General features: G+C 34.9%; 1 protein-coding gene across 1 annotated transcript; it reads left to right on the plus strand.

Moving 5' to 3' along the window:
- The first annotated feature begins 371 nt into the window (after nucleotides 1-371).
- On the plus strand, nucleotides 372-26700 carry LOC141290799 (phosphatidylinositol 4,5-bisphosphate 3-kinase catalytic subunit alpha isoform-like). The gene is made up of 21 exons (XM_073822922.1): nucleotides 372-578; nucleotides 652-814; nucleotides 2271-2480; nucleotides 2676-2926; nucleotides 6269-6520; nucleotides 6590-6675; nucleotides 8080-8185; nucleotides 8258-8410; nucleotides 10329-10460; nucleotides 10606-10730; nucleotides 10810-10891; nucleotides 11024-11188; nucleotides 12805-12908; nucleotides 13786-13957; nucleotides 14096-14202; nucleotides 21751-21872; nucleotides 21954-22032; nucleotides 22121-22291; nucleotides 23332-23449; nucleotides 23621-23772; nucleotides 25372-26700. The coding sequence occupies exons 1-21, from the start codon at nucleotides 390-392 to the stop codon at nucleotides 25643-25645; spliced, it is 3213 nt and encodes a 1070-aa protein (XP_073679023.1). The 5' UTR covers nucleotides 372-389; the 3' UTR covers nucleotides 25646-26700.
- Nucleotides 26701-27320: the final 620 nt, after the last annotated feature.

Consider the following 27320-nt stretch of genomic DNA (forward strand, 5'->3'; position numbering starts at 1 on the left):
GTGTGTGTGTATTTGTGTGTGTGTGTGTGTGTGTGTGTGTGTGTGTGTGTGTGTGTATTTTGTGTGTGTGTGTGTGTGTGTGTGTGTGTGTGTGTGTGTGTGTGTGTGTGTGTGTGTGTATTTGTGTGTATTTGTGTGTGTGTGTGTGTGTGTGTGTGTGTGTGTGTGTGTGTGTATTTGTGTGTGTGTGTGTGTGTGTGTGTGTGTGTGTGTGTGTATTTGTCTGTGTGTGTGTGTGTGTGTGTGTGTGTGTGTGTGTGTGTGTGTGTGTGTGTGTGTGTGTGTATTTGTCTGTGTGTGTGTGTGTGTGTGTGTGTGTGTGTGTGTGTGTGTGTGTGTGTGTGTGTGTGTGTGTGTGCAGGTGTTGAGTGTGTGTGTCCGGGGCCAGAATGGTTCCTCGGCCATCGTCAGGAGAGTTATGGGGTCTTCACCTGATGCCTCCTCGTATCCTGGTGGACTGCTGTCTGCCCAACGGTATCCTGGTCAGTCTGGAGTGTCTGAGAGAAGCTCCGCTGACCAGCATCAAGCAGCAGCTCTTCAGCGAGGCCCGCAAGTACCCGCTCTACCACCTGCTGCAGGTACGCACACCTCCACTCATGAAGATGACGTAAGCAGGTGAAGCGCTCTGATCTCGCTCTGATCGGCCCACAGGAGGAGTCCTGCTACATCTTTGTGGGAGTGACGCAGGAGGCAGAGAGAGAGGAGTTCTACGATGAGACGCGCCGCCTGTGTGACCTCCGGCTCTTTCACCCCATCCTGAAGGTCATCGAGCCGCTGGGCAACAGAGAGGAGAAGATACTCAACAGAGAGATCGGTCAGTGGTTGTTTCAGCAAAATAAGAGGATCATACTAAATGCGTGTTGTTTTTTATTTAGTACCGACCTGAATGAGATATTTCACATAAAAGATGTTTACATATAGTCCACTTTAGTTTTTGTTTAGTGATAGTTGTTCATGAGTCTCTTGTTTGTCCTGAACAGTTAAACTGCTGCTGTTCTTCAGAAAAATCCAATCTTTGGTTTTCCAGCATTTTTGTGTATTTGAACGCCTTTAAATGCTGGAAAACCAAAACAGCAGCAGTTTAACTGTTCAGGACAAACAAGAGACTCATCAACAACTATCACTAAACAAAAAACACAGCTGTGGATCATTCAGGAAACAACACAGTATTAAGAAGTATACAGTATTTCTCTTGTGGACTATATGTAAACATCTTTTATGTAAATATATCTTATTCAGGTCAGTACTAAATAAAAAACAACATGCATCTTGTATGATCCCTCGTATTTAAGGGGGATGTAAACTTTTGACCTCAGCTCTATGTTGAAAATGGCACTATGGGGTCCATTAATATTTCATGTCTCATCACATTCGGTAATGAATTACATTAATTAATTACTAATCATTGTTTTTATTTCAAAATATCATGATTTGACAAAGAAGTAGAGTAGTTTTGCATCACAGGATATTATTTTTGGTTGTTTATCATTTCCAGACAAAATATCTACAAATTCTTAAATCCAGAAGGATTTTCTAGACGAGTAAAAATTATTTTCTTGTTTTCAGAAAAAACGAGCCAAAATTCAGTGATTTTTTCTTAGAACAAGCAAAATAATCTGCCAATGGGGTAAGAAAAAAAAATCTAATTTCAAACAGAAAACAAGATTATTTTTCTTACCCCATTGGCAGATTATTTTGCTTGTTTCAAGCAAAAACACACTTAATTTCGACTTGTTTTTTCTGAAAATAAGACATTAATTTTGACTCGTCTAGAAAATCCTTCTTGATTTAAGAATTTGTAGATATTTTGGCTGGAAACAAGAAAAAAAATCTTAGTAAGAAAAGCATTTTTTGATTCTGTGATGTTGTGTAAACGCTGGTCGCGTGTGTGTGTGTGTGTGTGTGTGTGTGTGTGTGTGTGTGTGTGTGTGTGTGTGTGTGTGTGTTTGTGTGTGTGTGTGTGTGTGTGTGTGTGTGTGTGTGTGTGTGTGTGTGTCTGTCTGTGTGTGTGTGTGTGTGTGTGTGTGTGTGTGTGTGTGTGTGTGTGTGTGTGTGTGTGTGTGTGTGTGTGTGTGTTTGTGTGTGTGTGTGTGTGTGTGTGTGTGTGTGTGTGTGTGTCTGTGTGTGTGTGTGTGTGTGTGTGTGTGTGTCTGTGTGTGTGTGTGTGTGTGTGTGTGTGTGTGTGTGTGTGTGTGTGTCTGTGTGTGTGTGTGTGTGTGTGTGTGTGTGTGTGTGTGTGTGTGTGTGTGTGTGTGTGTGTGTGTGTTCAGGTTTCGCCATAGGGATGCCCATCTGTGAGTTCGAGCTGGTGAAGGATCCGGAGGTGCAGGAGTTCCGGAGGAACATTCTGAGCGTGTGCAGGGAGGCGGTGGAGGAGCGTGAGGGAGGAGGTGCACACACACAGGCGCTGTACGTCTATCCTCCCAATGTGGAGTCCTCACCTGATCTGCCACAGCACATCTACAGCAAACTCGACAAAGGTGAGTCTGAGTCTGCGTAACATCCCATCTTCCTGTCTTCCTCCAGCCTCAGCCTCACTTTTCCCTCACAATTCTGATTTTATATCTCACAATTCTGACTTTTTATTTCACAATTCTGATTTTTCCCTCACAATTGTGAATTTATGTCTTGAAATTCTGACTTTTTTTCTCATAATTGGGTCTGTCTCTCTGCAGGCCGTCTGATCGTCACCATCTGGGTGATCGTGTCTCCGTCCAACTCCAAGCAGAAGTACACTCTGAAGATCGCGCACGACTCTCTGCCGGAGCAGCTGATAGCGGAAGCCATCCGCAAGAAGACCCGCAGCATGCATCTGTCTGCGCAGCAGCTGCGTCTGTGTGTGCAGGAGTACCAGGGCCAGTACATCCTCAAAGTGTGCGGATGCGACGAGTACTTCATGGAGAAATACCCTCTCAGCCAATACAAGGTGGGAATCTGTGCTGTTCCTTCAGGGGATGATCATCACCATTATTTTGTTCAAAACTCACATTCACGATTATTTGAGGAATTTCCTTGTACATTTAAACAGAATTATTGCATTTTCACAGAAGCACAAATCAAGAGAGTATCTCAGTGTAGCAACTATACATGTTTTCTGGAGCTTTCAGATCATCAGTGCTTTTTCTCTTAGTGGAAAGAGAGCGTTTGCTTACTCAGAGTAGAGAAAAGATGTGCAAATGGTTGCCAGATTTGTAGGGCTGGACCAGAATATTTGATTATTCTAATATTCGTTCGGTGGGTTGCCATTCGATTTTAAATGTTGAGATTCAAATGTTCTCTTTTTTTTCATACACCTTGCATCCCCTGCGAAACGGTTCTCATTCGCACTTAAATATGAATGAAGAAGATCAGACTGCTGCGCCACTAACACAGAGACAGCAACAAAAAAAAGAGAGAGAGAGAGATATTTGAGAGACACTATAAAGTACAGTCGGGCTCACTTTAATGGTGGAAGCATAACTAAGGCTAAAATCAAAAAGCCTCATTAATTTTGGGTTTCAAAGTAATAAACATATTAGTTTTTACTAGTTGTGACTTTCGCAATGATAACCGCACCTCTGCGTTTAAATGTACGCAGTAGGATAAAGCTGACCGCAAAGACCCAGCAAAAATAATTACCATGAATGTGTCGGGGGAAAAGTAAGGAGATATTTGAATTATTTTTTATTAAACTAGTGTTTGGCACAAAGATGACTCGCCATTTGCTCATGAACGCGCCTTTAATGCCTGAATGCATCTTTATGGATTAGGCCTATAGCTAATGAAAGAGTTTTGTTTTTGGTTTGAATTATTTAAATTATTTCTTTACAGTTCCGGATGATATATTAGTCTTACCTTTATGAGCAAAAATGAAGTTTCACATCGCGCTGGCGCATCCATGATCTGCTTCAGCTTTACTCTCCGCACAAACGATCGGATATGAGCCTAATAGCACACTTTTATCCAGGTTAAACGATTCTACTAACATTGGGATATGCTTTAAGTTTTTTATATCTATGGATTTTAATTTAAATCGTGATGACTTGAGAAGGCTACATTGATCTGTTTGCCGCTGACTGCTTGGTCGTTACTTTAAAAAACAAAAACTTAAATTTAACAAATAAAAAGTGTTCCAAATATATTTTTAAATTAACTTTATAACCTAAATAAACGAAAATAAATGTAATCACTTTGCTATTAAAAACAGCAGCTGTGTCATGGGGAAGAGAAAGAGAAAAAAGACTCTGATCAGATGTCAGACGAGGTCCGGACGAGGTTTTAGGAATTTTTGCAACGAAAGTTTGTTTAATAGCTGATTTAACATTCTTATTTAGGCTAGTTTCGTATTTAAATGTATTATTTATTTGATTTATTTTAGCACTTTGTAGGCTGCTTGTTCACTGACGGAAGTGCTCAAATAAACACACGTTTGTTAATGTTTGAGCCTCATTTACTTTGGGTTTCAAAGTAATAAACGTGTATTTTATATATAGGCCTATATACACAAACGTCATATATAATGTATATGTATATATATTTATTTATAAATAATTTAGATATAAATAATTTATTCATAAATAAACACCGCACCTTTTCTTTCTTCTTTTATTTAAATAGCCTACCCTTTACGGTGTCAGTAATTACTGTGCTGCTAATTTCTGATTTGGGAGTGATTTGTTTGTTAAAACATGTTAGGCTACCTTATTAAAAGTGTTGCTCTTAACAGACCTGTGTGTTTTGTATCAGTAGCGCGGTGTCCGTTCATGAAGCATAAGCTCTGCCTGCGTGAGGCGCACAGCTTCCAACTCGCAATGTTCTATTACAATGTATTAATTCTGAACGTGTTGTGTTCATATTGCACCAAAATGCAACACTGCACTCCCTCGGGTCCACAGCAAAAATCGTTTGGATGAACTGTTCTCGACAAAATAAAAATGCAAACAGAAACAGACTTTTTCTTTACAATTGTGAATTTATATCTTACAATTCCGACTTTTTATGTCAAGATTCTGAGTTTTTCTCACAATTGCAAGTTAATATCTTGAAATTCTGACTTTTTTGCAATTGTGACTTATTTTCTCAGAATTGTGAGACATAAACTTGCAATTGTGAGTTATAAAGTCCAATTCTAATGATAGAGACTTTTTCCTCACAATTGCAAATTTATATCTCACAATTCTGACTTTAAATGTCAAAATTCTGTCCATTTTCTCACAATTGTGAATTTATATCTTGTAATTCTGACTCTTTCCTGACTTATTTTCTCAGAATTGTGAGAAATAAACAAGCCATTGTGATTTATAAAGTCCAATTCTGATGAAAAAGGAGACTGTTTTCTTACAATTACGAGTTTATATCTTGCAATCCTGATTTTATTTCTCAGAGTTGCATGTTTAAATCTCATAAATCTGACTGTATTTCTCACAATTGCCAGTTTATATCATTTATATGAATTTAGAGATAAAATGTCGCATTTACCTTTTTAAATGTTTTATTTAGTGGCAGAAACAGGCTTGTTAGCAATGCATGATAATGCAAAGGTTTTCATGACAAATAACCAGTGGGCCAACATCAGAGACATTCATCATCATCTTAGTACAGTACGTTTGTACTCTTGTACATATGCATCTTAATTTTGTGTGCTAATTATTTGAATGATTTAATCTGATCTGAGCCGTTCATTCAGTGTCGGTTCAAACTGACTTTCTAGTGCACTTGTAGCGCAATGGGCTTCTTGTCTTAAAGGATCAGTTCACCACAAAAAATGCTTTTCTTCAAAAAATGCTTTTCTTACTTAGATTTTTTAGTCTTGTTTCCAGCCAAAATATCTACAAATTCTTAAATCAAGAAGGATTTTCTAGACGAGTAAAAATTATTTTCTTGTTTTCAGAAAAAACAAGCCAAAATTCAGTGATTTTTTCTTAGAACAAGCAAAACAATCTGCCAATAGGGTAAGAAAAAAAATCTAATTTCAAATAGAAAACAAGATTATTTTTCTTACCCCATTGGCAGATTATTTTGCTTGTTTCAAGCAAAAACACACTTAATTTCGACTTGTTTTTTCGGAAAATAAGACATTAATTTTTACTCGTCTAGAAAATCCTTCTTGATTTAAGAATTTGTAGATATTTTGGCTGGAAACAAGACTAAAAATCTTAGTAAGAAAAGCATTTTTTGCAGTGCAAAAACATTTACTCACCCTTACATTGATCCAAACATGCAAGGGTTTCTTCTGGTTCATCACATCTGAAGGGAAGGTGGTAATGAATGCTGCTGTGTGTGTGTTCAGTACATCAGGAGCTGCATCACACTGGCTCGTCTGCCTCACCTGATGCTGGTCAGTAAGGACAGTCTGTACAGTCAGCTGCCCGCCAGCGGATTCATGCCTCCGTCCTACAGCCGGCGCACGCCTCAGCCCAGCCCCTGCCCCGGCGGAGGAGACCCCGGATCCCCACGATCCCTCTGGGCCTTCAACACAAACCTGAGAGTACGGCTGCTGTGCGCCACCTACGTCAACGTCAACATCAGAGACATAGACAAGGTGAGACACACACACACACACTATTATAGACTGTGTCAGTCATTTGCTCATCGTGTGTGTGTGTGACAGATCTACGTCAGGACAGGAATATATCACGGAGGAGAACCGCTGTGTGACAACGTCAATACACAGAGAGTGCCCTGCTCCAACCCAAGGTAACACACACTCAATAACACACACACACATGTGACCCTGGACCACAAAAACAGTCATAGTTAGGATAGGACGACATTTGGCTGAGATACAACTATTTGAAAATCTGCAATCTGAGGGTGCCAAAAAATCTAAATATTGAGAAAATCACCTTTAAAGTTGTCCAAATGAAGTTCTTAGCGATGCATATTACTAATCAAAAATTAGGTTTTGATACATTTATGGTAGGAAATTTACAAAATATCTTCATGGAACATGATCTTAATATCCTAATGATTTTTGGCATAAAAGATAAATAATTTTGACCCATACAATGTATTGTTGGCTATTGCTACAAATATACCTGTGCGACTGCTTTTGTGGTTCAGGGTCACATATAAAGAAAAATTATGATGTAAAATGAAATATTATGTATATGGATTTATATATATGAAATACATCCTTATATCAATCAAAATGAAAGCAAAAACATAATAGAATCAAATAGAATCTTTATCACACAACAGTCACAAATGAGCAGCTACACTACAGTAAGTTAATATCTTCCTCAGTATTTTCACTGCAAAAAATGCTTATCTTGCTTAGATTTTTTGTCTTGTTTTCAGCCCAAATCACTTAATTTTGACTTTTTTTTTCTGAAAACAAGGCAATCATTTTTTACTTGTCTAGAAAATCCTTTTTGATTTAAGAATTGTTCGATATTTGGGCTGAAAACAAGAAAGCACATGACTTGTTTTCCAGTTCAAGTATCTAAATAATGTTAAATCATGCTGTATTTACTGGAGATGCAATATTAAGTCTTGGCTTCTGAAAAATTTGTTCCCATTTGTTCTTGTTGTAATTATAAACTCGCTTCATTTTGTTCAGTTTCCTAGAAAACAAGACGACTTATTTTCTGTCATTTTATGTCTCCAGTAAATACATTTTGATTTAAGAAGACACTTGTGACCCTGGACCACAAAACCAGTCTTAAGGGGTACATTTTGTGAAATTGAGATTTATGCATCACCTGAAAGCTGAATAAATATGTTTGTTAGGATAGGACAATATTTGGCTGAGATACAACTATTTGAAAATCTGCAATCTGAGGGTGCAAAAAAATCTAAATATTGAGAAAATCACCTTTAAATTTGTCCAAATGAAGTTCTTAGCAATGCATATTACTAATCAAAAATTAGTTTTTGATATATTTACAGTATGACATTTACAAAATATCTTCATGGAACATGATCTTAATATCCTAACGATTTTTGACGTAAAAGAAAAATCGATCATTTTGACCCATAGAATGCTACTTAAGACTGGTTTTGTGCTCCAGGGTCACGTTTGTGTTTGAAAGAAGAGACTGCACAACAGAAGCCACACACTATCAGATGTGTACATGATCTCTCTCGTGTCACTCACAGGTGGAACGAGTGGCTGTCGTATGACATCTACCTGACCGACGTCCCTCGATCTGCTCGTCTCTGTCTGTCCATCTGCTCCGTCAAGGGTCGCAAGGGAGCCAAAGAGGTGAACTTTGACTTTTCCTGATCCTGTGCTCATCCTGACTGTGAGTTCCTCATTGCTGATCTGTGTGTGCAGGAACACTGTCCTCTGGCCTGGGGAAACATCAACCTATTCGACTATAAAGACACGCTGGTCAGCGGGAAAGTGGCTCTGGGTTTGTGGCCGGTTCCTCACGGCCTGGAGGATCTCCTCAACCCCATCGGAGTGTCGGGATCGAACCCAAACAAGGTGTGTGAGACACCACTATTATCACTAATGGAAACTATTGAAAACATTTCTGTTAAATTAAATAAAACTGCAATAAAATGTAAAAAATGTAAAACTTAAAATGAAAATGTGACATTTTTGCCTTAGTAAATAGGTTCACGATGAAGCACTAACATTACTAACTAAAAAAAAAGCTAAAAGTGATCTTTGCAAAGATTCAGCCTCAGGCGTAACCTGGCATCATGCCTCAGCTTTGTTGCGTTGCTATACAAAAAAGCATTTTGTCTATCAACACAAAATCAAAATGGAGGACAGAAAGTTTGGTTGACTATGGCATAATTGGTATCTATGTTGTCAGCATAACCCAAAGAATATTAACCCATATATATAACCCAAAGAGACCAGTTTTATTACAAAAGGCTAATGCTAGCAAAAGTTATTAGCAGTTTTGAAGATTTCATTATTAATGGTTAATGAATAGTTTATCAGTCTTGACCAATAGGTGGCCCTGTTACCAAACTGATGTGGTGTGGTCAGTGTAAGGTGACAATAGCGTTAAACGAAAACCGTTTTGTATATCGACACGAAATCCATAACTTTCTGCCAGCATGGTCTGAAGATGATCCGAGTCAAATTTGGTGAAAATCAGACCAAAAGTCCCTAGGAATAAACTGAGGTCACTTTCAGTACAGTAGGCCAATTTAATCAAATGTTATTAGAATTTTTTTAGCACTGTCAAAGCATGATGCCAAACATACATATTGAGTTTCGTAACAATATACCGGTGCATTCGTAAAATATAGCATTTTATGACAGAATTGAGAATGGTTGACACCCAAAATGGCTGACATGGGAAAATTGAGGATGGTTCGAATCGGCATGCGCCAAGCCATTCAGAAGTTATAAGCAAAAATAGCCATTTTTCATATATCTCCTGACCACTAGGTGGCACTGCATCGAAACACTGTAGGTAGCCTCAGGTCATGCTTGTTATAACACACACCAAGTTTGGTCTCAATACAACAAACCGTTTCGGATATATAGCCTCACATCCATTTTTGTGTGCTCTTCGTCAAATTTGTTCATGCGTTATTCAAAAACGGTTTGACAAATCAACTTAAATTCCATAACTTTTTGCCATAGTGGTCTGAAGATGATCTGTGCCAATTTTGGTAAAAATCAGACGCACCATCTAGGATGAGTTCGAAAATGTTAAAAATAGCGAAAAAAATGATACATTATGATTTTTACATTTGGAGTTCATTTGAATCACCATGAACCTTATGGGTCAAAAGTTATTTGCATAAACATGAGTGAAATTGTAGACAAATGGTGGCGCTAGAGAGTTAGAGACTCCAAACTTACTATGGTTAATGTAGAGACTATTACGTTAGTTAATAGTCACGCCCCCAACATTTGCATAGCCCAATCATCAGAAGTTCTGCAGCTAGGCTATTGTGAAAAAATATTAATAGCGGCTCGGGCTCCGTGATTAAATATATATTTCCCTCCATGTAGGAGCTACTGAATGAGCTGCTCTGTGAAACAGCCAATCAGAGCAGAGCTCTTCATTATTATTCATGAAGCTTCCAAATAAGGCAATAACAGACCATTTCATTCTAGGGACAAATCCTAGGGTTGTAAATGGACCTGTAAAACTGTTTCTGGAGAATTATCGCCCTTCTCTAACCCATATACCTTCTATGTAAATATCAGAGAGCTATTTAAAATATTGTATCAATGCATTCTATGGCACCTTTAAGATGTTTATGAATTAGAATGTATGTAAAACTGACATCTTGCAGACGTATGTGAGCTATCTTCGGTGCTCTGCCTCTAAATATATATTTAAGAACCTAATAAAAATGCAAAAATAACTATATAGTGATAAATATGGTGAAATATCATGATGCAAAAAGCCTCGTTGTTGCGTGTGCAGGAGACGCCGTGTGTGGAGCTGGAGTTTCCCTGGTTTAACCAGACGGTGGTGTTTCCTGATGAGCAGCAGATCGAGGAACACGCCAACTGGAGCATCTCCCGTGAGCTGGGATACAGCTACTGTCTGGGGCTGGTACACACACACACACACACACACACACACACACACACTCACACACACACACACACACACACACACACACACACACACACACACACACATTCACATACCGTCAGACTGAATCCAGATCTCATGCTGAATGTCTTTGGCCAATCAGAGCAGTCGTCTGGCGTGTGACAGCTCCATATCGCAGGCGGACTCCGAGCAGCTGCGCGCGCTGTGCAGTCGAGACCCGCTGTATGAGCTCTCTGAACAAGAGAAAGACTTCCTGTGGAGACATCGGTAAACACACACAAACAGAAGAGAAGATTGAACACAAATGTTACCACAGAACACTGAGAGAGATGTGTTTGTGTTTCAGGCATTACTGTGTGAATATTCCAGAAAGTCTTCCCAAACTCCTGCTGTCCGTCAAGTGGAACTCGCGGGACGAGGTGTCTCAGGTACGACAGACACGATGATACACACACATCCATTAGTCCAGCTCTTCTTCACTCATCTGTGTGTCTGTCTGTCTGTGTGTGTGTGTGTGTGTGTGTGTGTGTGTGTGTGTGTGTGTGTGTGTGTGTGTGTAGATCTACTGTCTGCTGAAGGACTGGCCGCTCATGCAGCCTGAATCTGCTCTGGAGCTGCTGGACTGTAACTTCCCCGATCCCATGGTGCGAGAGTTCGCCCTGCGCTGCCTGATCCAGGGCCTGACGGACGACAAACTCAGTCAGTACCTGCTGCAGCTCGTGCAGGTGTGTGTGTGTATGAATTACACTGCAAAAAATGCTTTTCTTACTTAGATTTTGTGTCTTGTTTCCAGCCAAAATATCTAAAAAAAAAATTCTGGACAAGTAAAAATGATTGTCTTGTTTTCAGAAAAAATAAGTCAAAATTAAGTGACTTTTAGCTTAGAACAAGCAAAGTAATCTTATTTACCACAGGCAACTATATTATTTTTCTTACCCCATTGGCAAACTCACTTAATTTTGACTTATTTTTTCTAAAATCAAGATAATTTTTACTCGTCTAGAAAATCCTTTTTGATTTAAGAATTTTTAAATATTTTGGCTGGAAACAAGACAAAAATTAAAGTAGGAAAAGCATTTTTTGCAGTGTAGAGCTGTAAGAATATCAAAATCTCATGGTACGATAATACCTAGATATGAAGTACATGATATGATATTTATTGTGATATAAAAAAAAAAAAAGACAAATGAAGACTTGGAAAAAATTACAATTTTGTACAATTTTGTTTAAAATTAAATTATTTTATCTAATGCATTTTGAGAGTTCAAGATTAAGAGCTCTCATGTTCTTAACTAAGAAAACTTAAATCAGAAAAAAAGAACTTTAAAGCAGACTCAACCCTCTTTTCATTTGCGATATATACTGTCTCAGTCTAGATTACATTCACACTGCGGTTTTAGGAAGACAAACTAATTAGAATAGAATAATAATAATAATAACACTGACAGTAATAGCCATATATTGTAAAACAACAGCACTGTCAAATAAATGAAAATAAATATTTCGTAGGTATGTTAGCTTTGCATTACACTACAGTGGGGAAATTACAATACTTATTTCCTAATTTCTACACTTGAAGGGATATTTTGAATTTGGAATGCATTCAAACAACTTGCTGTCAGTAATTCATAATGCACTTTTAAGCATTTATTTTGACAGAAGCGACAGTAGAGCTTTTATTTTGAAGAAAAACTCCAGCTTTAATGAAAACAGTCTTACAAAACACGTCTCACGACAAATCTAGTGAAATGCTGTAATCATCTGCCACAAAAATAATTCATAACTGGTGGCCGTTGTGTTCCTAAACTCACAGCACACTCAATAAACCAGTTCACTGCATTCATTCACTGTAAACGGAGCCGTTCTGAGACGTGAAAAACACCGGATCGTGAGCTGATCGCTTCGCTTTGAAACACACAGATAGGAATAATCATATTGTGATTTCGGTTTTAGTTTGTTTGACAGATACTGTGTCAAAGCATAATGGCCCAAAACACAACTTTTAGACATTTTATGTTAGAATAAGAAGTTTAAATATATTTTAAAAATGACTTTTTGTCTGGAAGACCAATCGTTTTATATCATCATGTGACCACATGACAATGTGATAATATCCAGACAGTTTTGCTATCGCAATATTACCATATTTATAATACCGTTACATTCCTAGTAAGAATCCAACTCTATTTTTTTAGATTCCTCACAGGTTTCATTTGTACCCTTGTATATCTGTGTGTGTGTGTGTGTGTGTGTGTGTGTGTGTGTGTGTGTGTGTGTGTGTGTGTGTGTGTGTGTGTGTGTGTGTGTGTGTGTGTGTGTGTGTGTGTGTGTGTGTTTTCAGGTTCTGAAATATGAGATGTATCTGGATAACCCTTTAGCTCGGTTCCTGATCAAGAAAGCGCTGACCAATCAGAGGATCGGACATTTTTTCTTCTGGCATCTGAAGTGAGTTCAGACGTGAATTTATCTGTGTGAATCTCATGGAAGGTCACATTTTAGTCTGAAATCCACAGAAAGAGACTTTATTTTCATGAGAGCACACATTTACTTGCAAACGCTCATAACTGTGATGTAAAAATGCGATGCTTTAGGACCATTCTCATTATTGTATGACAGGTTCTATGAGATTCAATATACTATTATAATTTTGATAACACTTTATTTTAAGGTCCCATTCTCTTTTAAGGTCCAATAATTTTTGGCATAAAAGATAAATCGATTATTTTGACCCATACAATGTATTTTTGGCTATTTCTACAAATATACACGTTATAATTAAGACTGCACTGCAAAAAATGCTTTTCTAGCTTAGATTTTTTGTCTTGTTTCCAGACAAAATATCTAAAAATTCTTAAATCAAGAAGGATTTTCTAGACGAGTAAAAATCATTTTCTTGTATTCAGAAAAAAAAAGTCAAAATTAAGTGCATTTTTGCTTAAAACAAGCAAAATAATCTGCCAATGGGGTGAGAAAAATAATCTTGTTTTGTCTGTTTGAAATAAGATTTTTTTGCTTTTTGCAATAATTTTTACTCGTCTAGAAAATGCAAATCTAAGCTAAAAAAGCATTTTTTGCAGTGTGGTTTTGTGCTCCAGGATCACATATTTAATTTTTTTATCTATATAGTTTTTTACGAAGTTTTGGTTATTTTAATACTTTAACTTAAACTAAACTAAAATAAGAAGTGTTACCTCAGAAAGTTGCTGAAATTGCTAAACTTGTTATGTTTACGTTCATATTTCAGTTCATGTTTATTTAGTATCTAGTGATGATGTTTTTTATGGTTTTAGTTATAATTAAGGATTATAACCTGTGTGTGTAGGTCAGAGATGCACAATAAAACTGTGTCTCGGCGCTTCGGGCTGCTGTTGGAGGCGTTCTGTCGGGCGTGTGGCATGTACCTGAAACACCTGAACAGACAGGTGGAGGCCATGGACAAGCTGGTGAACCTCACAGACACGCTCAAACAGGAGAAGAAAGACGAGACACAGAAGGTGAGGCAGAAGATGCTCACTAACATTTACAGGCACCAGTCAGTGACACCACTAACCTGATCCAGGGATTTCATCGTCCTGACTGAGACTGCTGATTGGTTAATGAAGCTCATCCCTCATTCTGATTGGCTGTTGCAGACTCAGATGAAGTTCCTGGTGGAGCACATGTCCCGTCCAGACTACATGGAGGCGCTGCAGGGGTTCGTCTCTCCTCTGAACCCCGTACATCAGCTGGGGAATCTCAGGTAAACACACTCACATATAAACATGCCATACATATGTATATACACATAATACAAGATTATAGGCAAAAACTGTGTGTTGCAACATATACACTCACAATTCTGGAAAATTACTTTAGAATTGTGATATAAACTCGGAATTCTTAGAAATAAAGTCAGAATTCCAAGATATAAACTCACAATTCTGAAAAATTACTTTAGAATTGTGATAAAAACTCGGAATTCTTAGAAATAAAGTCAGAATTCGAGATATAAACTCACAATTCTGGAAAATTACTTTAGAATTGTGATAAAAACGTGCAATTCTGAGATATAAAGTCAGAATTCCAAGATATAAACTCACAATTCTGGAAAATTACTTTAGAATTGTGATATAAACTCGCAATTCTGAGAAATAAAGTCAGAATTCCAAGATATAAACTCACAATTCTGGAAAATTACTTTAGAATTGTGATATAAACTCGCAATTCTGAGAAATAAAGTCAGAATTCCAAGATATAAACTCACAATTCTGGAAAATTACTTTAGAATTGTGATATAAACTCGGAATTCCTAGAAATAAAGTCAGAATTCCGAGATATAAACTCACAATTCTGGAAAATTACTTTAGAATTGTGATATAAACTCGGAATTCTTAGAAATAAAGTCAGAATTCCAAGATATAAACTCACAATTCTGGAAAATTACTTTAGAATTGTGATAAAAACGTGCAATTCTGAGATATAAAGTCAGAATTCCAAGATATAAACTCACAATTCTGGAAAATTACTTTAGAATTGTGATATAAACTCGCAATTCTGAGAAATAAAGTCAGAATTCCAAGATATAAACTCACAATTCTGGAAAATTACTTTAGAATTGTGATATAAACTCGCAATTCTGAGAAATAAAGTCAGAATTCCAAGATATAAACTCACAATTCTGGAAAATTACTTTAGAATTGTGATATAAACTCGGAATTCCTAGAAATAAAGTCAGAATTCCGAGATATAAACTCACAATTCTGGAAAATTACTTTAGAATTGTGATATAAACTCGGAATTCTTAGAAATAAAGTCAGAATTCCAAGATATAAACTCACAATTCTGGAAAATTACTTTAGAATTGTGATATAAACTCGGAATTCCTAGAAATAAAGTCAGAATTCCGAGATATAAACTCACAATTCTGGAAAATTACTTTAGAATTGTGATATAAACTCGCAATTCTGAGAAATAAAGTCAGAATTCCAAGATATAAACTCACAATTCTGGAAAATTACTTTAGAATTGTGATAAAAACGTGCAATTCCTAGAAATAAAGTCAGAATTCCGAGATATAAACTCACAATTCTGGAAAATTACTTTAGAATTGTGATAAAAACGTGCAATTCCTAGAAATAAAGTCAGAATTCCGAGATATAAACTCACAATTCTGGAAAATTACTTTAGAATTGTGATAAAAATGTGCAATTCCTAGAAATAAAGTCAGAATTCCGAGATATAAACTCACAATTCTGGAAAATTACTTTAGAATTGTGATAAAAATGTGCAATTCCTAGAAATAAAGTCAGAATTCCAAGATATAAACTCACAATTCTGGAAAATTACTTTAGAATTGTGATAAAAACTCGGAATTCTTAGAAATAAAGTCAGAATTCCGAGATATAAACTCACAATTCTGGAAAATTACTTTAGAATTGTGATAAAAATGTGCAATTCCTAGAAATAAAGTCAGAATTCCAAGATATAAACTCACAATTCTGGAAAATTACTTTAGAATTGTGATAAAAACTCGGAATTCTTAGAAATAAAGTCAGAATTCCGAGATATAAACTCACAATTCTGGAAAATTACTTTAGAATTGTGATAAAAACGTGCAATTCTGAGAAATAAAGTCAGAATTCCAAGATATAAACTCACAATTCTGGAAAATTACTTTAGAATTGTGATAAAAATGTGCAATTCCTAGAAATAAAGTCAGAATTCCGAGATATAAACTCACAATTCTGGAAAATTACTTTAGAATTGTGATAAAAATGTGCAATTCCTAGAAATAAAGTCAGAATTCCGAGATATAAACTCACAATTCTGGAAAATTACTTTAGAATTGTGATAAAAATGTGCAATTCCTAGAAATAAAGTCAGAATTCCGAGATATAAACTCACAATTCTGGAAAATTACTTTAGAATTGTGATAAAAATGTGCAATTCCTAGAAATAAAGTCAGAATTCCAAGATATAAACTCACAATTCTGGAAAATTACTTTAGAATTGTGATAAAAACTCGGAATTCTTAGAAATAAAGTCAGAATTCCGAGATATAAACTCACAATTCTGGAAAATTACTTTAGAATTGTGATAAAAATGTGCAATTCCTAGAAATAAAGTCAGAATTCCAAGATATAAACTCACAATTCTGGAAAATTACTTTAGAATTGTGATAAAAACATGCAATTTCTAGAAATAAAGTCAGAATTCCGAGATATAAACTCACAATTCTGGAAAATTACTTTAGAATTGTGATAAAAATGTGCAATTCCTAGAAATAAAGTCAGAATTCCAAGATATAAACTCACAATTCTGGAAAATTACTTTAGAATTGTGATAAAAACGTGCAATTCTGAGAAATAAAGTCAGAATTCCAAGATATAAACTCACAATTCTGGAAAATTACTTTAGAATTGTGATAAAAACGTGCAATTCTGAGAAATAAAGTCAGAATTCCAAGATATAAACTCACAATTCTGGAAAATTACTTTAGAATTGTGATAAAAATGTGCAATTCCTAGAAATAAAGTCAGAATTCCAAGATATAAACTCACAATTCTGGAAAATTACTTTAGAATTGTGATAAAAACGTGCAATTCTGAGAAATAAAGTCAGAATTCCAAGATATAAACTCACAATTCTGGAAAATTACTTTAGAATTGTGATAAAAACGTGCAATTCTGAGAAATAAAGTTAGAATTCCAAGATATAAACTCACAATTCTGGAAAATTACTTTAGAATTGTGATAAAAACGTGCAATTCCTAGAAATAAAGTCAGAATTCCAAGATATAAACTCACAATTCTGGAAAATTACTTTAGAATTGTGATAAAAACGTGCAATTCTGAGAAATAAAGTTAGAATTCCAAGATATAAACTCACAATTCTGGAAAATTACTTTAGAATTGTGATAAAAACGTGCAATTCTGAGAAATAAAGTTAGAATTCCAAGATATAAACTCACAATTCTGGAAAATTACTTTAGAATTGTGATAAAAATGTGCAATTCCTAGAAATAAAGTCAGAATTCCAAGATATAAACTCACAATTCTGGAAAATTACTTTAGAATTGTGATAAAAACTCGGAATTCTTAGAAATAAAGTCAGAATTCCGAGATATAAACTCACAATTCTGGAAAATTACTTTAGAATTGTGATAAAAATGTGCAATTCCTAGAAATAAAGTCAGAATTCCAAGATATAAACTCACAATTCTGGAAAATTACTTTAGAATTGTGATAAAAACTCGGAATTCTTAGAAATAAAGTCAGAATTCCGAGATATAAACTCACAATTCTGGAAAATTACTTTAGAATTGTGATAAAAACGTGCAATTCTGAGAAATAAAGTCAGAATTCCAAGATATAAACTCACAATTCTGGAAAATTACTTTAGAATTGTGATAAAAATGTGCAATTCCTAGAAATAAAGTCAGAATTCCGAGATATAAACTCACAATTCTGGAAAATTACTTTAGAATTGTGATAAAAATGTGCAATTCCTAGAAATAAAGTCAGAATTCCGAGATATAAACTCACAATTCTGGAAAATTACTTTAGAATTGTGATAAAAATGTGCAATTCCTAGAAATAAAGTCAGAATTCCGAGATATAAACTCACAATTCTGGAAAATTACTTTAGAATTGTGATAAAAATGTGCAATTCCTAGAAATAAAGTCAGAATTCCAAGATATAAACTCACAATTCTGGAAAATTACTTTAGAATTGTGATAAAAACTCGGAATTCTTAGAAATAAAGTCAGAATTCCGAGATATAAACTCACAATTCTGGAAAATTACTTTAGAATTGTGATAAAAATGTGCAATTCCTAGAAATAAAGTCAGAATTCCAAGATATAAACTCACAATTCTGGAAAATTACTTTAGAATTGTGATAAAAACATGCAATTTCTAGAAATAAAGTCAGAATTCCGAGATATAAACTCACAATTCTGGAAAATTACTTTAGAATTGTGATAAAAATGTGCAATTCCTAGAAATAAAGTCAGAATTCCAAGATATAAACTCACAATTCTGGAAAATTACTTTAGAATTGTGATAAAAACGTGCAATTCTGAGAAATAAAGTCAGAATTCCAAGATATAAACTCACAATTCTGGAAAATTACTTTAGAATTGTGATAAAAACGTGCAATTCTGAGAAATAAAGTCAGAATTCCAAGATATAAACTCACAATTCTGGAAAATTACTTTAGAATTGTGATAAAAACGTGCAATTCTGAGAAATAAAGTCAGAATTCCAAGATATAAACTCACAATTCTGGAAAATTACTTTAGAATTGTGATAAAAACGTGCAATTCTGAGAAATAAAGTTAGAATTCCAAGATATAAACTCACAATTCTGGAAAATTACTTTAGAATTGTGATAAAAACGTGCAATTCCTAGAAATAAAGTCAGAATTCCAAGATATAAACTCACAATTCTGGAAAATTACTTTAGAATTGTGATAAAAACGTGCAATTCTGAGAAATAAAGTTAGAATTCCGAGATATAAACTCACAATTCTGGAAAATTACTTTAGAATTGTGATAAAAACGTGCAATTCTGAGAAATAAAGTCAGAATTCCAAGATATAAACTCACAATTCTGGAAAATTACTTTAGAATTGTGATAAAAACGTGCAATTCTGAGAAATAAAGTCAGAATTCCAAGATATAAACTCACAATTCTGGAAAATTACTTTAGAATTGTGATAAAAACGTGCAATTCTGAGAAATAAAGTTAGAATTCCAAGATATAAACTCACAATTCTGGAAAATTACTTTAGAATTGTGATAAAAACGTGCAATTCCTAGAAATAAAGTCAGAATTCCAAGATATAAACTCACAATTCTGGAAAATTACTTTAGAATTGTGATAAAAACGTGCAATTCCTAGAAATAAAGTCAGAATTCCAAGATATAAACTCACAATTCTGGAAAATTACTTTAGAATTGTGATAAAAACGTGCAATTCTGAGAAATAAAGTCAGAATTCCAAGATATAAACTCACAATTCTGGAAAATTACTTTAGAATTGTGATAAAAACGTGCAATTCTGAGAAATAAAGTCAGAATTCCAAGATATAAACTCACAATTCTGGAAAATTACTTTAGAATTGTGATAAAAACGTGCAATTCTGAGAAATAAAGTCAGAATTCCAAGATATAAACTCACAATTCTGGAAAATTACTTTAGAATTGTGATAAAAACGTGCAATTCTGAGAAATAAAGTCAGAATTCCAAGATATAAACTCACAATTCTGGAAAATTACTTTAGAATTGTGATAAAAATGTGCAATTCTGAGAAATAAAGTCAGAATTCCAAGATATAAACTCACAATTCTGGAAAATTACTTTAGAATTGTGATAAAAACGTGCAATTCTGAGAAATAAAGTTAGAATTCCGAGATATAAACTCACAATTCTGGAAAATTACTTTAGAATTGTGATAAAAACGTGCAATTCTGAGAAATAAAGTCAGAATTCCAAGATATAAACTCACAATTCTGGAAAATTACTTTAGAATTGTGATAAAAACGTGCAATTCTGAGAAATAAAGTCAGAATTCCAAGATATAAACTCACAATTCTGGAAAATTACTTTAGAATTGTGATAAAAACGTGCAATTCTGAGAAATAAAGTTAGAATTCCAAGATATAAACTCACAATTCTGGAAAATTACTTTAGAATTGTGATAAAAACGTGCAATTCCTAGAAATAAAGTCAGAATTCCAAGATATAAACTCACAATTCTGGAAAATTACTTTAGAATTGTGATAAAAACGTGCAATTCTGAGAAATAAAGTCAGAATTCCAAGATATAAACTCACAATTCTGGAAAATTACTTTAGAATTGTGATAAAAACGTGCAATTCTGAGAAATAAAGTCAGAATTCCAAGATATAAACTCACAATTCTGGAAAATTACTTTAGAATTGTGATAAAAATGTGCAATTCTGAGAAATAAAGTCAGAATTCCAAGATATAAACTCACAATTCTGGAAAATTACTTTAGAATTGTGATAAAAACGTGCAATTCTGAGAAATAAAGTCAGAATTCCAAGATATAAACTCACAATTCTGGAAAATTACTTTAGAATTGTGATAAAAACGTGCAATTCTGAGAAATAAAGTTAGAATTCCAAGATATAAACTCACAATTCTGGAAAATTACTTTAGAATTGTGATAAAAACGTGCAATTCCTAGAAATAAAGTCAGAATTCCAAGATATAAACTCACAATTCTGGAAAATTACTTTAGAATTGTGATAAAAACGTGCAATTCTGAGAAATAAAGTTAGAATTCCGAGATATAAACTCACAATTCTGGAAAATTACTTTAGAATTGTGATAAAAACGTGCAATTCTGAGAAATAAAGTCAGAATTCCAAGATATAAACTCACAATTCTGGAAAATTACTTTAGAATTGTGATAAAAACGTGCAATTCTGAGAAATAAAGTCAGAATTCCAAGATATAAACTCACAATTCTGGAAAATTACTTTAGAATTGTGATAAAAACGTGCAATTCTGAGAAATAAAGTTAGAATTCCAAGATATAAACTCACAATTCTGGAAAATTACTTTAGAATTGTGATAAAAACGTGCAATTCCTAGAAATAAAGTCAGAATTCCAAGATATAAACTCACAATTCTGGAAAATTACTTTAGAATTGTGATAAAAACGTGCAATTCTGAGAAATAAAGTTAGAATTCCAAGATATAAACTCACAATTCTGGAAAATTACTTTAGAATTGTGATAAAAACGTGCAATTCTGAGAAATAAAGTTAGAATTCCAAGATATAAACTCACAATTCTGGAAAATTACTTTAGAATTGTGATAAAAATGTGCAATTCCTAGAAATAAAGTCAGAATTCCAAGATATAAACTCGAAATTGTGAGAAAAAAAGTCGCAATTACCTTTTTTATTTTTTATTCAGTGATGGAAACTGGCTTCCTTAGATATGTCAGACTAGTGGAAATATAGCATCCTAAATACACATTTAGGAGTATATTTTATTGCACTTTATTAATTTGCATCTGTAGAGTTCAAGTCAATACAAAACTTTACGGTTTTATTCCTAATTATTTGTTCAAAAATTCCTAATTTTTTTCCTATATATTCTAAAGGTTTGTTCATATTTCATTCACACTGATATATAAAACATTTCACTCCTAAAAACATGGTGAAAGTGTATTTGCTTTCTGTATGTTGATAGTATTTTCTTATTGATAGAGCAATAAAAAGAGAAATCCAAAGTGTCCTCTGGAAAATCTGTGATTTGTGTGTTGTAGGTTGGAGGAGTGTCGTATCATGTCTTCAGCGAAGAGGCCGCTGTGGTTAAACTGGGAGAATCCAGATATCATGAGCGAGCTGCTCTTCACCAATAATGAGATCATCTTCAAAAACGGAGACGGTGTGTTCATTTAGCCGTAACCCACGACGGATGCCACGACCGGATCTGTCATATAATGTTTAACATCTGTGTGTGCTGCAGATCTACGGCAAGACATGCTGACGCTGCAGATTATTAAAATCATGGAGAATATCTGGCAGAATCAGGGACTGGACCTGCGGTGAGTCGACCAATCACAGCCCACGGCTCACGCACATCCACCAATCACAGCTGGCTAACTCTTTCTCTCTCTCTCTGTGTGTGTGTAGAATGCTGCCCTATGGCTGTCTGTCCATCGGTGACTGCGTCGGTCTCATCGAGGTGGTGAAGAACTCACACACCATCATGCAGATCCAGTGTAAAGGAGGCCTGAAGGGGGCGCTGCAGTTCAACAGCAACACACTGCACCACTGGATCAGAGACAAGAACAAGGGAGAGGCGTAAGAAACAAACACATCACACTGAAAACTGCCTATAGGACATGTATACTGTACATGCTTTTACACTGCAAACACTGCTTTTCTTACTTAGATTTTTTGTCTTGTTTCCAGCCAAAATATCAGAAAATTCTTAAATCAAGAAGGATTTTCTAGATGAGCTAAATTAACTATTAAAATAACATAAACAGTGAGGAGCAAGATACAGAAACACTTTGATTTGATGCACATTGTAACAAGTTCTAATGTTATGGAATAATTCATAATTCACTCATTTAAACAGCGTTGCTGTCGTAGTTTAGTCAGGTGCAATAGGGTGCATCACTTTTTCAATGAAGTTCTGGAAGTATTTTTTCCATAGGGATTTTAAAAAGTTTTAATTTAAGAGTTATAATCCACAAACCAAAGCAAACAGCTACAAGGAGAGACACAACATTACAAACTATGATTTGAAGCGACGATAAGACTAACACTACTGTAGCGGATTATTTAATCACCCTTCATGCATCCTAGGTGTATATGACTTCCTGCTTTCAGACGAATGCAATCCAAAGCAAAAATAATTCTGCCACTCCCAAGCTTTAGAAAGGCATAGACTGAACAAACAATCCATAGTCAATCCATAATAAAAAGTGCATCACATGACTCCGGAGGGGTCGGTAAAAGCCTCCTGTTTTTGTAAGAAAAATATCCATATTTAAAACGTAAGAATCACTTTAATCTAGCTTGCGCTAACAGTGGTACATGGAACTTGCTGCTTTGGGAAGGGGCGTGGCACGACTGAAACGCCGTCTAAGCTGTTGGCCAATCACAACGCAGTGGGACTGCTAACCAATCACAACACACTTGGTTTTTCGGAAGGCAGACCTTCATCAAACCCAGAACTAATCGAGCCATTTGTGCCAGTCTGGGGAGAAAGCTACTGGAATAATGTCAATTACCCAAAACTAAATAAAGACTTTGTAGTCTTTGTAGGACCCCTGTAAAGTTTTTATTTCCAGGACCAACTGTTTCCCCCTAAACTAAACCTGTTACTCTCTCAGATACGACAGAGCCATTGATTTATTCACTCGCTCGTGTGCCGGATACTGCGTGGCCACATTCATCCTGGGCATCGGAGACAGACACAACAGCAACATCATGGTGAAGGAGAACGGACAGGTATGACCTGTAAAAATCATCAATATCAGCTGTAAAACAGCTCTACAGCAGACAATAGAGTCATTATTCAGATCAGATCAGTTCAGGTGTTGTATCTCATCTGATATTACTGGATATTAGATGTCTTCTGAAGGCCAGAGTGTGTTGAGACTCAAACTGTGTTTCCCGCAGCTGTTCCACATCGACTTTGGCCACTTCCTGGATCACAAAAAGAAGAAATTTGGATACAAGCGAGAGCGAGTCCCTTTCGTTCTGACACAAGACTTCCTGATCGTCATCAGCAAGGGTGTGCAGGAGTGCACAAAGACCAAAGAGTTCGAGAGGTGTGAACACACACGTACTTTCTTGCATGTGTGGTTTATGGCTTCATTCCAGATGCGTCATGTTTTTTCCACTGTACAAACTGTATTTGCTATTCTCTTATTCGAACCTTACACCTCACACTACAGCCATGTTTACATTCTCAAAACTCTTCATTCTGTCTGATTTATAAGCCTGTTTACTCGTGGGCACTAAAAAAGTCACCACAAGGACAAAATTGATGGATATTACTATTAGTGTTGTCATGATACTAAAATTTTGACATCGATGCTACTACTGAACCGATACTACAACAAGAACACAGAATCACAGGTAAATAACAGATGATTTAAGTAGAGGTTATAGTTATTTATCTATTAAAAAAAGCATTTCATCCCTCTTTAAAAAAATAAATAAATAATAAAAATCCAATTTGAGTGTCTGCATGCGAGCCTACAGCTATGGAGAGATCTGTGCAACTTTGGAAAGAGCTAAAAGGATAAAGCCACATCTTATTTCTTGACATAGTAATTATTTCACAATAACAATTTAAATCTTAATAGTCATTTTTGACTTTTTATCTTCGTTATTAATAATAAGAACACAGATGCAAGTAACAGACTAAAGGACAAATACAATAAAACAAAGAAATAAAAAAAAAAATGAAATAAACAGGGCCCTATTAAATTTGTTTTATTCCCAAATTAATTTTTCCAAATTCATTTTAATGTTTCTAGATTAAGTTTTTCCCATTTTGAAATTTTCTAGACTCTATTTTAGTGGTTACATTTGAATATATGTATCAAAAAGCATGTCTAATTAATTAAAAATCAGAAAACGTACATGATTTAACAGCAATTTCTTAGGAGTTGAACAAAATTAACATTTTAAGGCCCTATACGTTTTGTAATTTTTCTCATACTCAGTTTTTTTTATCGAATTCTGTGAAATAGTTTTCTATTAATTTTCTGCATTCCATTTTAATAGTTTTAATAAATTTTAATAATCAAAAGCATGTCAAATTAATTTATATTTTTAAAATAATTTTTTTTTTCCAGAAAAATTATTTAAGATTTTCTTGTAAATAAATTCTGTTAAATATTCCTTAAATATTGTTTTAATAATATTTTTCGTATCACATTAAGTAATATTTTTGTCAAGTTATCTATTCAGACGGGTTGCTGCCTTTACATTTCTGTTTGTATATGATATGAGAATGTTTTTTCTCAAAAGTAACAGTAAAATGCTGACGAAGAGACAGCAGTTCTAGAGATTGTTTATGTATTCATATACTCATATATTGAGGCCGAATTCCATGATATTCCACATTATGCACTAAATTCTGTTTTTATGACTGGATCCCGTGATTCCGTCCACATTTTCTGCTTCGCTTTAATCATAGGACCTTAAATAAACAGTCTTAATACAGCTCTTATGCTTTGTTAAAGTAGCAGTACTAGTAAAATGCAGAATCGTATCATATTGCCACACTTTTTAATAGTGGTATATTGTGCAACACTAATTACTATAGTTGTGTGGGTATTTGTTGGTCCTCATAATAAGGAATAGCTCTCTCAGTGTGTGGCGATGTGTGTTCAGTATGCTGTGTCTCTCACCGCCAGGTTTCAGGAGATGTGTTATAAAGCGTATCTGGCCATCCGTCAGCACGCCAGCCTCTTCATCAACCTCTTCTCTCTGCTGTTGGGCTGCGGGATGCCTGAGCTGCAGAGCTTCGACGACATCGCCTACCTGAGAAAGACACTGGCGCTGGAGAAGAACCAGCAGGAGGCTCTGGAGTACTTCACCAAACAGATGAACGACGCCCACCATGGAGGATGGACCACCAAGATGGACTGGATATTCCACACCATACGACACATGCCCAACGAGCATTGACACACACACACACACACACACACACACACACACACACACACACACACACACACACACACACACACACACACTCTCATAGTTCAGTGTTCTCAGATCTGTGTGACGTACAGCTGCGTCATAAGTTTACACCCCCTTCACTGAATCTGCTAAAACTGAACCATTTGAGCAAAATCAGAGGAGTTACAAACGTCACGTTTTTAGGAGTCCAAGCACTGCTGTATTTATAACAATCATCTTTTTCTTTGTTGTTTTCTTCTACTATTTCTGCACTAAATCTGTCATACACTGCAAAAAATGCTGTTCTAGCTTAGATTTTTTGTCTCGTTTTAAGCCAAAATATCAAAAAATTCTTAAATCAAGAACGATTTTCTAGATGAGTAAAATTATTTTCTTGCTTGCAGAAAAAACAAGTCAAAATTAAGTGAGTTTTTGCTTAGAACAAGCTAAATAATCTGCCAATGGGGAAAGAAAAATGATCTTATTTCAAACAGACAAAAAGCAGGAAAATAATTTTTACTCGTCTAGAAAATCCTTCTTGATTTAAGAATTTTTAGATATTTTGGCTGGAAACAAGACACAAAACTTGGCGGGATGATCAGTAATCTGATTCTACACTGCAAAAAAATATTTTCTTAAATTTACTTAGATTCTTGTTTCTAGCCAAAATATCTAAAAAGGTTTTTCTAGACGAGTAAAAATTGTCTTGACTTCAGAAAAAAACAAGTTAAAGTAAAGTGCGTTTTTGCTTGAAACAAGCTAAATATTCTGCCAATGGGGTAAGAATAATCTTGTTTTCGGTTTGAAATCAGACGTTTATGCTTACTTCTATTTTTGATTGTTCTAAGCAAAAACTCACTTAATTTTAACTTTTTTTTTCTGAAAACAAGACAATTTTTACTCGTCTAGAAAATCCTTCTTGATTTAAGAATTTTTAGATATTTTAGCTGGAAGCAAGACAAAAAATCTAATAAGAAAAGCATTTTTGCAGGGTACTAGGGGTGTCACGATATTATCAATATCTTGGTATCGCAACAGCAAAACTCAATTAGTCTTAATATGATCATGTGACATGTTGATATGAAACAATAGTGTAGTTTTTGAAATATATTAAACTTTTTACTCTAACATAACAGGTCTTTAAAGTTGTGCTTTAGACCATTATGCTGTGACACACTGTCAGACGAACTCAAACTGAAAGCACAATATGGATTAACCCCTTCATCAAGTTTCAAAGCAAAGCTTGCGCTTCAATCAGGCGATCAGCTCGTCAAAATAAAAGCTTAGTCAAATGGTTTAAATGCAGTCTAAATTCAAAATGTGTAAAAAATAGGAAATAAGGATTGTAATTCCCTTACTGTAGCGTAAAGCAAAAATAATATACCTATGAAATATTAATTTCCATTTATTTGATAGTGCAGTTGTTTAACAATATATGGCTATTACTGTAACTGTAATTGTACTGTAAAACACCAGTGTGAATGTAATTTAGAGTCCTGTTTAAAGTTCAGGTACACTGATTTTTTTCTGACTTAAGTTTTCTTAGTTAAGAACATGGGTTGGCGCTCTTAGTTTTGAACTCTCAAAGTGCATTAGATAAAAGAAATGAACTTTAAAATGTACAAAATTAGATTTTTTTCCAATTCTCCATTTGTCTTTTTTTTTTAAATATCAGAAT

Source organism: Garra rufa, chromosome 18 (genome assembly GCF_049309525.1).
Source record: "Garra rufa chromosome 18, GarRuf1.0, whole genome shotgun sequence".
Lineage (NCBI taxonomy): Eukaryota > Metazoa > Chordata > Actinopteri > Cypriniformes > Cyprinidae > Garra > Garra rufa.